We start from the raw sequence: 13,577 nt of genomic DNA, 5'->3' as shown, positions 1-13,577 counted from the left end.
CGCCGCAAAATCTAAATGAAGTCATTTTCTTCTTTGAATCATCCATTTATGTTGTTAAATCACATTATTACTTGAACAAAAACAAATTAATAGTTAAAGTGATGACGGTATGACAAAGAGTATTACCACCATTAATGGTTTCGTTCCCAGACTCGCGTTTGTATAAATTGCACATCCAAACGGCGAACTCGTTCAATTTGGTTTGTGCAGTGTTGGTGTAAAGAGTTTAAATTTGCTTGAAAATGGCTAAATTAAGCGATGTTTCATCAAAGTTCTTTTGTTTAATCATTTTTGTGATCTCGTTTGAGTGCATTAATGCTAGTTTGAAAAAGAAGAAACAAGACGACTTCCCAAACTTTGATCAAATAAAAAACGACCTATTCTTCGATACTCATTCCAATGTTCTAAATAAGAGCAGCGAATACAGCTATCAAAACGGTGTTGAGCTTCTTCAGTGCTTAAATGAATTGAATTCAATTAAAAACGGATTGATTAACTCGGAGCAGTGGGCAACGAGAAGTAAAATCGAATCTGTCAAATGCAAATTAATGTTGCTTCAATTCCGTGTGTATTTTACAGTCGTAGATGCATGGGGCAAAATGCCATCGGGCATTTTAAATGGAAATCTTTACGATTTGGGCGCATTTTCACAGTGTCTTCACATCGAACGCAATGAGGAAGTTTATAGAACACAATACTGTATGGCACACGTAATTTTTGATCTCGAAGATTTTATTTCAGCGCCAATTTCGTTTGAATACACCTTAAGCCATATGAATGTGCCTAAAGTTATGAGCACGGCTCAGCCAGAGTGAGTTTAATTTTTCCAATTCTTCGAATCTTTGTCAGTTTTAACAGTTTAAATCGAATTGAATTTTTTTCTGCAATTCGTCCAGATTTGGGCATGAGCCAGGTGTAATACTTGGAACTTGCTTTCCGGCCAGTTGTTCTGTAGACGCTTTGGATATTATTATCAATGAAGTTATTCGGGGGAAAATGACCGATGTTTCAGTGAAAATTTCCAAAAATAGTTGCCAATTCGAGGAATATCCATCAAAATTGAGAAAAATAGATAAAGCGATGATGTAAGATTAATTATTTATACCTACCTATTTGAATTGGTTTGTTTGGACAAAAATCTAATTTTAAATTAAATAAATTTTCCACTAACAAGTACACTGCTGGGAGTGATTTCATGTCTGATACTACTAAGCACAGGCTATGACATTTTATACAGCGTGATCAATCGTAAGTTATTTTCAGCTCATATTCTCTTAAAACACATCGATTATATTGTTTCATGACTTCAGGTGAAAAATCTCGAGTACTCTTGGTCTTTTCTCTCTACACGAACGGAATGGAATTGATTTCCATCCAAAAAATCCAATCACCAAATGCGATGGCTTGTATGAATGGGATTCGAGCAATATCAACGCAATGGATTGTACTTGGGCACACATATCTAATGTATTTATGGTTACCAGTTAGCAATAAATCGGATATTCAAAAGGTAAAAATACTATAACTTATCTATTGATCAAAGCAAATAAATTCAAAACCAAATTCGTTGATTTTCAGTTCTTCTTAAAATATCACAATATGTTCATTCTTGCTGGGGTCCCGGTAATTAGGATTAAATTTTTCTTTTGACAAATTTTATTCACAAATTGCTTCTGTTTCAAGGTTGACAATTTCTTTACGTTAAGTGGACTTTTGGTTTCAATAAAAATGTTGAAATATTTTGAAAGGTAATTGTTTGCTCTCCACGTGAAAATTGAGCTATGTATTCGAAATCATTCGCAAAAAAAAAACAATGAAAACGATATTTTCCTTCGCAGAAAAGAGAGATTGAACCTTCTACAGCTGTACTTGCATCGTTTCATACGATTGACACCGCTTCTGGGCGCATCATTTCTCTTTTCCATGTCGTTGATGCGATTTTTTGGGAGTGGACCATTTTGGCCTACTATGCTTCACTTCTTTCACGGCGAATGTGAGCGCTATTGGTGGTCAACACTGTTGTACATTCAGAATTTTGTCAATCAAAATGACATGGTGTGTGTTTCCTTCATTTAAATCACCATTTGGACTCGGAATTTTAACTCATTCGATGTTGTTTTAGTGTTTTCGACATTCGTGGTCGCTATCACTTGACATGCAGCTCTATTTACTTGCACCGGCCATCATTTATTCGGTTTATCGATACAAAGCGAAAGCATTGTATATTTTATCCGCCTTAGTTCTCTGTTGCATTGGCTGCACGTTGATGGTGCATTTGAAATATGGTTTTACGACCATGTAAGTAGTTTTCTCTTTGTGTGAATAAACCAATTTATATCATTCCTCGGCGAATTTAGCATTGTACATTTAAATCTGAAATTATTTCCACAGGTTTTCGAAAGGTAAACTAGAAAAAGCCTATTATGCGCTCCATATTCGCTATTCCCCATGGATGGTTGGCGTGATCGCAGGTTATTTCTTCTTTATTGCGGAAAAGAAACCGTTTCGTATTACCAAGGTAACATGTGATGCATTTTTCAGAGTATTTTTTCGTTTTCTCTTTGTTACAATTGTCTTTTTCATGTTTCAGATGCTCAATCTATTTGCGTGGACACTTTCTTTAGCTTCAATGTTCATCATCATCTTTGGGAGTTATCAATTTCAACAACTTGACTCAAAATTGTCTCCGTTTGATTTTGGACTGTTTGAAGGTTTGAGTCGCGTCATTTGGGCGTGTTCTTTGTGTTTTATCATTTTTGCTTGCTGCCATGGATATGGAGGGCCGGTCAACTGGTTCTTGGCTCATCCATTTTTTCAGCTGATTTCAAGGCTTTCATATTCAGTCTACTTGTTGCATTTGCCAGTCATCTGGTTAACAATGGCTTCAATGAAATCTCCGTTGTATTTTAGTGAAGTGAACGCTGTGAGTTATTTCCTTGTTTAAAATATGTTTCATGTTTTTATGCCATGTTCCATCTAAATTCACAGGCTCACGCTTTCTTTGGAAATTATATCATTTCGATTTTTGTATCAATAGTTGCAACCCTTGCTTTCGAAAGGTAAAGTAAATGGAGCTCTTGGTCAAGTGATAGCGACCACGAATATCAAAAACACAAAAATTACATCGAATGAATTTAATTCGAATTCAACTTTTGTTTTGTTTTGAAAGGCCTGTATTGATGATTGAAAAACTACTTTCCCGGAAAGTGGCTGAACCCCAACTGGATGTTGATACTAAAGACAAACAAAATGGATCTGAACGAAATGGAACCAAACCAAATGGCTGTAAACAGAATAGATTTAAACCAAATCAAACTGAAATATTAATCAAACTATTAAAAAAACACAATGAATAATATGTAATTGGAATTGATTTTGACATTTTTATATTCTTCTTATTATCAAATACATATTATAATATTTCTCAGCTGAACGTGAACGATGTATCATTGTATTTTATGCGTAAAATAATCATTTTCTTGGATTTTATCGAATAAAGTAATAATGAACATTCATACAAGATGACATGTGTGAAAAACAAACAGCTCGAATGCATTGAATAAGTGGAAGAAGTGAGATGAAAGACTCTGGTGGATTTCTTCCAAATTGCAATGAATTGCATACAAAACAGTACATTGTAAGACAATTTTGATGAACAATGTACAATTTATTGTCAATTTTTATTCATTTTTTTGTCTACCAAGTGAGGCTGACAGTAAGAAAATTTTCTACATAAAATGAACTTGGAAAAGAATGGGCACATTACATTGTACACCTCATTAAAAATCAAGATCTTTTTGAATTTATTAAATTACACGCATTTCAATTACAATTCCATTCACATCGGTTAATGTAGTTGCAAATAATTATGGAATATCAGGATAAGTATTTAATCAACTTATGTCAATTCTCAGGATAATTATTTACGATGAATCCCCGCACCAAATTCCGATCTAATTGAAATTCTAAATTATTGAGTTTGCAAATTACGTTAATGAATTCTATCGTCTTGTCCTTTTTTTCATAATAATTACGCATTATTAGTTCAAGATACAATAATACAATTTTTTTTTGTTAGTAACGTAATATTCTATGAAAATAATAGAAACATCTGCGATGAAGAAAATGTTCAAAGAGAAAAATGTGTCAATAAGACGAAATAGCGCCCGTTCATAGACTTTTTGCATGTTTTGGAAGTACAAAGCACGTAATCATTTGGTAAACACTTTATTTTTCATTACTAATCTCATTATATGTTATTTCATGGAAAAAACTCATGAAGAAAAGAAAACCATTGAAATGATTTCATCAAAAGAATATAGATTCGATTTCTCTTTCAATATCGACATAGTTTTATCTTTTAAACGTTTCGGTTTTTGCTACATTATTTGACAGCCTTGGGATTAGAAAAATAAGCAGAAAATTCCTTAAACACCAAAGCCATTCAAGAATAGATCGAGTTAAAAATCGAATGATTTATGAGATGCAACTGCAACATATTCATCATCAAACTTCGTGATCTTTGATCTTCTGAAACAATAAAGAATAATAAATATTTTTCAAACCAAATTGTTCATGAATTGCAAGTATTTTTCAATTTTTGAGGTCAATAATGAGAATATCATTTATTTTTGCTGTCTCATGCTTCCGATGCAATGTGTCAACCAGATCTAATGCAATACGAATCGGCAGAAATGATAACAAAACTATTATTCGTCGTTTGAACAAAGTACGTTCAACCAAACAGAATCTGACACAAACAAAATGAACCACGAAAAATTGCCGAGCTGAACAAATTCAAGTGATTATACATCTCAAAAGACTATATGTTATGTGTTTACATTCATGTTTATACAATAGGTTCATTCGTAAACCAAAAACCTTTTAATTTAATCCGAATAATATAAACAAATCCGGCAATCCATTTGACAGTATACAATTTAGCATTTGACAGTTCATCTGTCAATGGGGCAATTCAAACAGAGCCATGCACATGCAAATACACTCCAATCATTGCGTTTGTTAAATGAGATGGCAAAATAGAGCGATACCGATTTCTATTGATTGTGACAATGGCGCGTAAACAGAGACACACTGTCAGTTGAAATCACAATCAAGTTTTTGTGCATCTTTAAAAATGTGTGTTTAGTTGGGTAATTTGTGTGATAGTTTTCGGTCCCAACGTTATCGATTTGAAATTTTCTCTATAAATTGCTTGATAAAATCGTAAGAAAATTCATTTTGTTGTGTGATCATTCGTTGATGAAAAAAGTGCACCAAAAACCGAACTTAACCTGCAAAAATTGTTTTAAAAAATGGCACAAATCAATGGTGTCTTTTTAAAGTCTTTTTATTTAATAATACTTGTAATTGTTTTCAAATATAATGATTTGCGATCAGCATTCAACAGAAGCGATTTTAGTTTATTGAATTTTGAGTACATCAAAAATGATTTATTCACCAAAGGCGATTTTAGCGCATTAAACGATAGAGAATGTGTCACGGAGTTGGAAACAGTTGCGAATGCATTGATGAATTCCGAAGAATGGGCATTGAAACGTAAATTGACTTTTGATTTATTGGTTCAAGTGAATGTTTTACCTTGTTTTAATTCATGTTTGTTCTTTTTCACATTCAGTGTTGGATGCATGGGGAAAATTTCCATCGGGATTATTCAGTGGGAATTTTCATGACTTTGGCGAATTTTCACAATGTTTCAGTATCAAGCGGAATGGTGAACTGTATAGATCGCAGTATTGTTTGGGGCATTTATCGTTTGACGTGGAAGGCTGGCTTCAACAAAAACCAAATCAACACATAAAACAAATTCTGGGCGCTCCAGACTTGTTGGAAGTACGAAATATACGCGGTGCCGTGCCAAAGTAAGTACCTATTAATTTATAACACTCACGAGTGAAAAATTGAGTTAATTTAAGTCAACAACCATCCTGTGAATGCCATTGAAAACTAAAAAAATCATATTAAATTTGATGAAAAAAATCAATTCAATTTTTCATGACAAACAATTAGATTTGACGGTGGTCCAGGATTTACATTTGGAGTCTGTGTTCCGGCTGCTTGTTCTCTGAACATGTTGGAGCCCATCATCAACAAATTAATCCATGCCAAAACGAAAAATGTGTCGATCAGTTTTAACACAAACACTTGCCAGCTGGAAGAAAGCCCTTCTGAATTGAGCACTTTGGACACGGCTGCAATGTAAGTGATGCATTCATTTGATATTGAATCCAATCTTAACTATTTTGTTTTTTTTTTTTTCATTCAAAGTGTTTTTCTGGGAATAATCTTCTGTTTGATTGCGACGAGTACCAGTTACGATATCCTTTACACCAGCAAAAATCGTAAGTTTTTCTACTCATACCATATCAGCTGATTTTCATTCCATAAATAATTCACAATTCATTATAATCGTATGATTCTAGGCGAAAAATCTCGAGTACTCTTGGCATTTTCTTTTTATACGAATGGACAAAAGCTACTTTCCTACAAAGAATCCAATTCGCCGAACATGTTGAGCTGTTTGCATGGGATACGTGTTATTACAACACTATGGGTGGTTATCGGTCATACATTTCTCATGTTTATAATGCTCCCGAATCAAAATTTAATTGCAATTCCCACGGTAAATGGCGCATATGTTTTTTGTTCCAATTGAACATAATTTTAAATAGTAAAATAAGATTAATTGAATGTCCGAGAATGAAAACGCAACTTCTATTCACAACACATATAAGTGAAACAAAAATAAAAAATTTATTGAAATGAAACAACAAAATCGAATTTTTTCAAAGTGTAACAACAAAAAAGATTTTTTTAAAGTGTAACATCGGTATGTAGTAAGTGTAACAACATACCGATGTTACACTTTAAAAAAATCTTTTTTGTTGTTACACTTTGAAAAAATTCGATGTTGTTTCATTTCAATAAATTTTTTATTTTTGTTTCACTTATATGTGTTGTGAATAGAAGTTGCGTTTTCATTCTCGGACATTCAATTATAAAATTCTCTGAATCTGAAATCGAAACTTTTCGTGTTTGCAGTTCATTACAAAATATCATGCGATGTTCATTGCTTCGGCACCGGTTAGTGTTGATACTTTCTTTGCAATCAGTGGAATCTTGGTGTCAATCAACATGCTGAAATATCTGGAGAAAAGGTATTTTTTGAATCGGAATAATTTAAAAGCGTCCGATATAATCTTCAAAAATTAGTTTAAAAAGTTAATGTTAAATGAAAACAATGTCTTATCGCCGCAGTAAAGGAAAGATGAATATTCTCCGGTTGTATCTGCACCGATATCTGCGACTTACTCCGCTTTTGGCTGTAACCATTCTACTTTCCATGTCACTAGCGAGATTCTCTGGAAGTGGCCCACTTTTTCCCTACATGGTGGGATTTTTCAGCGAACAGTGTGAACGAAATTGGTGGGCGACATTGCTTTATATTCAAAACTATGTTTACCCTGACGATATGGTAAGTGCTAAGCATTCTTTTTATTTAAACAAACAACGACATTCTTTTTAATTCCGGAACATTTGTCTGAATTATCATTTCATTGCAGTGTCTTCTTCACACTTGGTACCTGTCTGTCGATATGCAACTATTCTTCGTTGCGCCATTCATTGTTTACATGATATACTTTTTCAAATCCAGAGCATTGTATGTTCTTTCAATGCTGGTCATCGCTTGCGTTGGCGGAACGATTGCAATACATGAATATTATCAATTTACGGCTTTGTAAGTGTGGCAAATAGTCTAATTTTATAGAGAAAACACGAATTTTTCGATTTAAATAAGAGCATATTAATCAAAGTATGTTTTTTTTGCAGAATGAAGGATGGAAAATTGGGGTTAGCATACATTACAACGCACGTTCGATTTTCATCTTGGCTCATTGGTGTCATTGCCGGATACTTCTTTGTTGAAGCTCGCAAAAAATCAGTGCAAATTCCAAAAGTGTGTATTGGTTTTTCGTCTCTAATCTTTTGTTATTGTAAAATTAACGGTATTTTCTTTTAGCTGGTCAACCTATTGGCTTGGGCAATATCTTTGGTGTCGATGTTGATTGTGATCCTTGCAAATTATCCACTCATGCAACTTGATTCTACGGCATCCCCTCTACAGTTTGGATTATATGATGCGTTGAGTCGAGTTGTATGGTCGATTGCCATATGTTTCATCATTTTCGCCTGTGTGAACAATCACGGAGGTGTTGTCAACAGATTTTTGTCGCATCCGTTATTGCAGCCGATCTCAAGACTCTCCTATTCAATCTATTTGTTGCATATTGGAGTAATCATGGCTACTGCGTCAGCATTAAACGTCCCACTGTACTTCAGTGTATCAAATGCGGTAATGATCCGTGCACTCTTTCAGCATCCGCTCTATTCGAAATGAAACTTATGACCATTTTATTGAATACTTGCAGATTAACGTTTCCATTTCGGTTTACGTCATCACTATTTTTGTATCGATCATAGCATCTCTAGCATTCGAGTCACCCATTGTGATAATCGAGAAATTCATCTTCGGTTCAATAAACAAGCCCGATACCCACACGGAGAACGAACAACAAAATCAGTCAGAAATTCCAAATGAACCAAAGGATAATGATACAAACTCGATTCTGAATTCACCAACAATTTCTGATGACACCGAAGAAGTTTTAGCAGCATTGAATTTACCATATCGAGGCCTAATCATAAAAATTCTCAAGAAATTGAAACAATCGGGTTTGCATACACAGAACTTATTCGATTTCCAGAATAACTTCTAACTCATTTTTTTTTTCATTCAGAGATGTTAAATACCGAACAAGGAGATGCTTTTGGTTGCCATGGTCCGAGCGAAGTGGTTAAAGATACATCGAATTGCCGAGCCGAATCAGATACCGCAAATGGGCAACATGAAAATCAACAAAATCAGCCAGAAGTTCAGAATGAACCAACGGAGAATGATACAAACTCGATTCTAACTCCACCAACCATTTCCGATGATACCGGAGAAGTTTTGGAAGCTTTGGATTCATCAATGCGATTGTTATATAACAACAACAGAGATAAACAGATGTTTTGACCACCGAAAACAAATATTCTATCCAATTCAATAGACTGACTTATCACGTATCCAGCCGTACAAATTAATTTTATGAGATACAAAGTTGTCAGGTCATCAATTGAACATTTTTAGCATATAAATTGTAATGTCGATTGAAAATTAGCTTAATTGATTGTAGAAATCGTCAAAGTGTCTACTTCAAAATGACGAAAGTCCAAATTAAGTTTGTATATTTAGTATTATTATTTATTATCTGTATTAAATTCAACCATGCAAAGCTACATAACAATAAAAATGAAAATTCCAATTTTATCGACTTTGAACGAATGAAAAATAAAATCTGTTTTTAAAACGTGATCAGAGTCTGTAGAACTTATTCAATTCTCAAAACAACTTCAACTTTTATTTGAATTTTCTTTATTCGGAGATGATAAATATAGAACAAGGAGATGTTATTGGTTGGCGTGATTTAAGCGAAGTGGTTGAAGATACATCGCATTGCTGAATCGAGCCAACGAGCAACATTAAAATCAACCAAATCAGCCGGAAGTTCATCATGACCAAATAGAAAATAGTACAAAATAGCTTTAACCATGCAATTACAAACTTCAGTGTAAAAACGAGTACAATATTGGCAGTGTGTGTGTATGTGATGTGTTGGAGCAGTTCTTTTTATGATGGTATTATTTTGACGTAAATTAGCGCCCAAGTTTTTTTGAATTATTGTTTTTTTTATCAACCAATCTGAATCATTGAATCAATTGATTCTCAATAGCTACTGAATTGCTAGATCAAGCTGATACAATGCTGTGATTCATATATATGACCATATAGATAAGTGACCATTATCAAAATCGATATTTTTTACTACTGGAAAAAGTAGCCGAGTCAATTCAATAGACTTATCACAGTACAAATAAATTTTATCTGATAAAAAGTTGTCATGTCATCAATTGAACATTTTAAGCGTATAAATTTCAATTTCAATTGCAAATTCGCTCAGTTGTTTGTGGAAATCGTCAGAGTGTCTGACTGAAAATGGCGAAAGTCCAAATTGAATTTTCATTTTTAATATTGTTTATTATCAGTATTAAATTCAATCATGCGAAGCTACAAACCAATGAATCAAATCTCAATTTTATCGAGTTTGAACAAATGAAAAGTGATCTGTTTTTGAAGAGTGATTTTGATATTTTGAACTTGCCAGATGGATATAGCCTGAACGAATTGACTCAACTTTTGAAATGTTTCAAAGAATTAGCTGCTATCCAAAAAGGATTAAAGAACCATGAAGAGTGGGCTATGAAAAGTAAGTAAATAATTAATTGAAAACTACATTGAAATTGATTGAAAGCACTAATTTTTTCGTGTAGTTTTAGATTCATGGGGCAAAATTCCGAGCGGTATTTTAAGTGGAAATTTCTACGAATTTGGCGATTTTTCGCAATGTCTCAACATCAAACGAAATGGTACACTATATAAAACGCAGTACTGTATGGGACAATTGGCTTTGAATATGGACACTTCAACTTTAGTTCCAAGATCGCACATGAATAATATTAACGTTCCAAACGTTTGGAAGACCGAAGATCCAACGATCACACCACGCATGGCTATCGCACCGTAAATGCAAAATTATAATCAATAATAAAATTCAAACTTATCAAATTTATTAATTTATAGGCAATCAAATGGACTTGGGTTTAAATTTGGGACTTGTATGCCAGCTACTTGTTCTTTACATCTATTGGAACCGATTATCAATGACAAAATTTTGAAAAACGGTAGCATAATATCCGTCAAATTTCCAGAAAACACGTGCCAATTCGAAGAAACGGCTTCAGAATTCAGGACAATTGACACAGTCACAATGTGAGTATCAGATAAGTCATGTTTTTAAATTGTAAATTTTTTTTATTGGGTCATTGGATTTTTTCTATTGTGAATTCCAGTATGTTATTGGCATTCGTTCTGTGTCTGGTAGTAGCGAGCACCTGTTATGACGTGATGTGTACTATAACAAATTGTAAGTGTAATTGTAATTGTAATTATACGTGTTCGAAGACAATCAATAATCTTATCATTCAAGAGGTAGAACAAATTATGATGTTTGTTTCATCCAGGCACCAAATCTCAAGCACTTTCGGCATTTTCATTCTTTACAAATGGATTGAAATTGCTTTCCAATAAAAAGACCAAGTCATTGGACATGATGTATTGTTTGCATGGAATTCGAGCCATTTCTACACAATGGGTTGTCCTTGGTCACACTTTTCTCATGTACGGCATGCTACCAATCAGAAATACCGCTTTAATACCTGAGGTAGGGCAATTATTCAATCACTTTTGGAGTTTGTATTAAAATGTTTGAATTTCAGTTCATGTCGCGATACCATAATATGATCATCCTTTCCGCACCGATTGCCGTAAGTTGACACCAATTTTATTACAATTACTGGACGGCTCGAACCAATCATACAATTTCCATTTCTTCAGGTCGACACATTTTTCGTTTTGAGTGGACTCTTGGTGTCAATCAATATGCTGAAACATCTCGATAAAACGTATGAGCTGAACATATTTCCGGTTTTTTCACAATTTTATAAATGTTTTTTTTTTTCCTTTCAGTCAAGGAAGAATAAATATTTCTCTCTTATATTTCCATCGCTACCTGCGGCTCACGCCACTTCTGTTCATTTCTGTGCTGTTTTCGATGTCTTTGCTTCGATTCTTTGGAAGTGGACCACTTTGGTCGCAATTAATGAATATAAATACGAATTGCGAGAAATATTGGTGGTCAACTTTATTATATGTGCAAAATTACGTTAATCCAAATGATATTGTCAGTGTAGTTAGCTGATTATCAATTTTCACTGTGAACTTTAATTAATTCGATCAAATTTTTTTTTCATTCAGTGCTTCGGTCATTCTTGGTATTTATCCGTCGATATGCAACTTTTCCTAATTTCACCGGTTATTATTTATCTGATGTACAAGCTTAGGATGATATTAATGCCGATTTTATTGGCACTTGTCCTGGTGTGCATTGGATTGACCATTTTTGTTCACTTACATTTTGATTTAACGAACATGTATGCAGCAAAGTATTTCATACAAATTAAACAGAAAAATAAAATGAAACTTTCTCTTTTGCAGGCTTACGAAAATGGACAAAGCATATTATCCCACGCATATCAGATTCTCGCCTTGGCTGATCGGTGTAATGGCAGGATTTATTTTCGTTGAAGCTAGGAAAAGACCAGTTCGAATTCCACAAGTAGGTCAACTTCAATTTATGATTTTACATTTTTATTTTGAGTTCATACCAATTCTGTTCCATTAGATATTCAACCTTTTTGCTTGGGTGTTGTCTTTAGCTTTGATGGTGGCTGTAATCTTTGTCAATTATCCACTGCAACAGATCGGTTCGAAATCTGTTCCATTAGATTACGCACTCTATGATAGTTTGAGTCGTGTTGCATGGGCCATCGCTTTAATCTACGGTATTGTGCTGCATAATAAAACAATTTATAAAATATATGGCCATAAGAACGTTTCATGTTGTATCACACAGTGATTTTTGCTTGCGTTCATGGATATGGTGGCCCAGTCGATTGGTTTCTTGGTCATCCATTATGGCAACCGATTTCCAGACTTTGCTATTCAATTTATCTACTGCATTTCCCAGTAATTTTGATCACAATGGGCACTATGAAAGCACCACCTTATTTCACGGAATTGACTGCGGTACGTTTTTACTCGTAGAATATTTCGATTCACGAATCAAGTTGGATACAACATTTATCTTTACAGTTTCACGCTTTCATTGGAAATTATGGTTTAACTGTGTTCGTGGCAATAATAGGTACACTTGCATTTGAATCGCCGATTTTGATTATTGAAAAACTAATGTTCAGTACAGGCAAAAAACCTGACAACAGTAACACTAATATTGAACCGAATAGATTGCAGAACAATACTGCAGAAAGCAGATCCAATGTTGACACCTGAAGCTTGTAATCTAAATTTATATCGAATTTTTGAATAAAGATTCAAAATGAAATGAACTATGTGATCGTGTGATTTCAATGGAAAGGGACGTTGCGTCTTTCAATCAGGTTCTCTAGGCATTTAAGCTTATAGAAACAATATGAATTATTGTCACAGTCAATGTTGAAAGTCTCATCCGATCTATGATTCAGTGTATAATCTTGTGAATGGCCTAGTTTGAGTTGCAATTCTTCATTTTTCAAACACTTTATTCGACTTCCGATTGGACACGTTGGAAAATTTATTACAACGCTACTGAAAGCAAACAACAATTAACACTCTATTTCATACACTTCAACGATAAAGAGATAAAATCGTTTTTTTGAAAAGTTTGTAAACATTGTTGAAAATATAACAATGGGCAATATTGGAATAATAAAAATTTGATTCATTCCTACTCGAAATCAAAAAACCAAAAATGCTCCTTGTTGGTTGCGTTTGATAAAAA

At 33.8% G+C, this 13,577-nt stretch overlaps 2 protein-coding genes across 3 annotated transcripts; both read left to right on the top strand.

The window, feature by feature from the left end:
* The first annotated feature begins 221 nt into the window (after nucleotides 1–221).
* Nucleotides 222–3,505, top strand: LOC129568980 (nose resistant to fluoxetine protein 6-like). 2 transcript variants are annotated; one of them, XM_055447328.1, is made up of 13 exons: nucleotides 222–519; nucleotides 580–811; nucleotides 897–1,085; nucleotides 1,175–1,248; nucleotides 1,311–1,510; nucleotides 1,579–1,623; nucleotides 1,684–1,748; nucleotides 1,839–2,055; nucleotides 2,123–2,298; nucleotides 2,392–2,518; nucleotides 2,591–2,923; nucleotides 2,989–3,059; nucleotides 3,170–3,505. In XM_055447328.1, exons 1-13 carry the CDS (start codon nucleotides 243–245, stop codon nucleotides 3,354–3,356), a joined length of 2,193 nt encoding a protein of 730 aa, XP_055303303.1. In that variant the 5' UTR covers nucleotides 222–242; the 3' UTR covers nucleotides 3,357–3,505. The 2 variants fall into 2 exon arrangements, with proteins under 2 accessions (XP_055303303.1, XP_055303304.1); XM_055447329.1 differs by lacking the exon at nucleotides 1,579–1,623.
* A 1,459-nt stretch (nucleotides 3,506–4,964) lies between these two features.
* Nucleotides 4,965–13,149, top strand: LOC129569308 (uncharacterized). The gene is made up of 25 exons (XM_055448041.1): nucleotides 4,965–5,559; nucleotides 5,639–5,882; nucleotides 6,031–6,219; nucleotides 6,289–6,362; nucleotides 6,444–6,643; nucleotides 7,063–7,178; nucleotides 7,279–7,495; nucleotides 7,584–7,759; nucleotides 7,852–7,978; nucleotides 8,042–8,374; nucleotides 8,451–8,754; nucleotides 8,820–9,090; nucleotides 10,114–10,388; nucleotides 10,453–10,702; nucleotides 10,763–10,951; nucleotides 11,032–11,105; nucleotides 11,203–11,402; nucleotides 11,458–11,505; nucleotides 11,576–11,643; nucleotides 11,708–11,921; nucleotides 11,996–12,171; nucleotides 12,236–12,356; nucleotides 12,423–12,582; nucleotides 12,654–12,826; nucleotides 12,893–13,149. The coding sequence occupies exons 1-25, from the start codon at nucleotides 5,316–5,318 to the stop codon at nucleotides 13,088–13,090; spliced, it is 4,641 nt and encodes a 1,546-aa protein (XP_055304016.1). The 5' UTR covers nucleotides 4,965–5,315; the 3' UTR covers nucleotides 13,091–13,149.
* Nucleotides 13,150–13,577: the final 428 nt, after the last annotated feature.

Source organism: Sitodiplosis mosellana, unplaced genomic scaffold, assembly GCF_009176505.1.
Source record: "Sitodiplosis mosellana isolate CC-2019 unplaced genomic scaffold, AAFC_SMos_1.0 Smas_scaffold_30, whole genome shotgun sequence".
Taxonomy (NCBI): domain Eukaryota; kingdom Metazoa; phylum Arthropoda; class Insecta; order Diptera; family Cecidomyiidae; genus Sitodiplosis; species Sitodiplosis mosellana.
The sequence above is the reverse complement of the archived record's forward strand: the minus strand, read 5'-3'. Positions and strand labels throughout refer to the sequence as shown.

Excerpts from the sequence above, each read along its gene's own strand:
- LOC129568980 (XM_055447328.1), top strand. The coding sequence starts at position 243 with ATGGCTAAATTAAGCGATGTTTCATCAAAGTTCTTTTGTTTAATCATT. Across the intron at positions 520-579 it reads GGAGCAGTGGGCAACGAGAA|TCGTAGATGCATGGGGCAAA; the intron begins GTAAAATCGAAT and ends TGTATTTTACAG. Across the intron at positions 1,086-1,174 it reads AAAATAGATAAAGCGATGAT|TACACTGCTGGGAGTGATTT; the intron begins GTAAGATTAATT and ends TCCACTAACAAG.
- LOC129569308 (XM_055448041.1), top strand. The coding sequence starts at position 5,316 with ATGGCACAAATCAATGGTGTCTTTTTAAAGTCTTTTTATTTAATAATA. Across the intron at positions 7,179-7,278 it reads CTGAAATATCTGGAGAAAAG|TAAAGGAAAGATGAATATTC; the intron begins GTATTTTTTGAA and ends TTATCGCCGCAG. Across the intron at positions 12,583-12,653 it reads GGCCATCGCTTTAATCTACG|TGATTTTTGCTTGCGTTCAT; the intron begins GTATTGTGCTGC and ends TGTATCACACAG.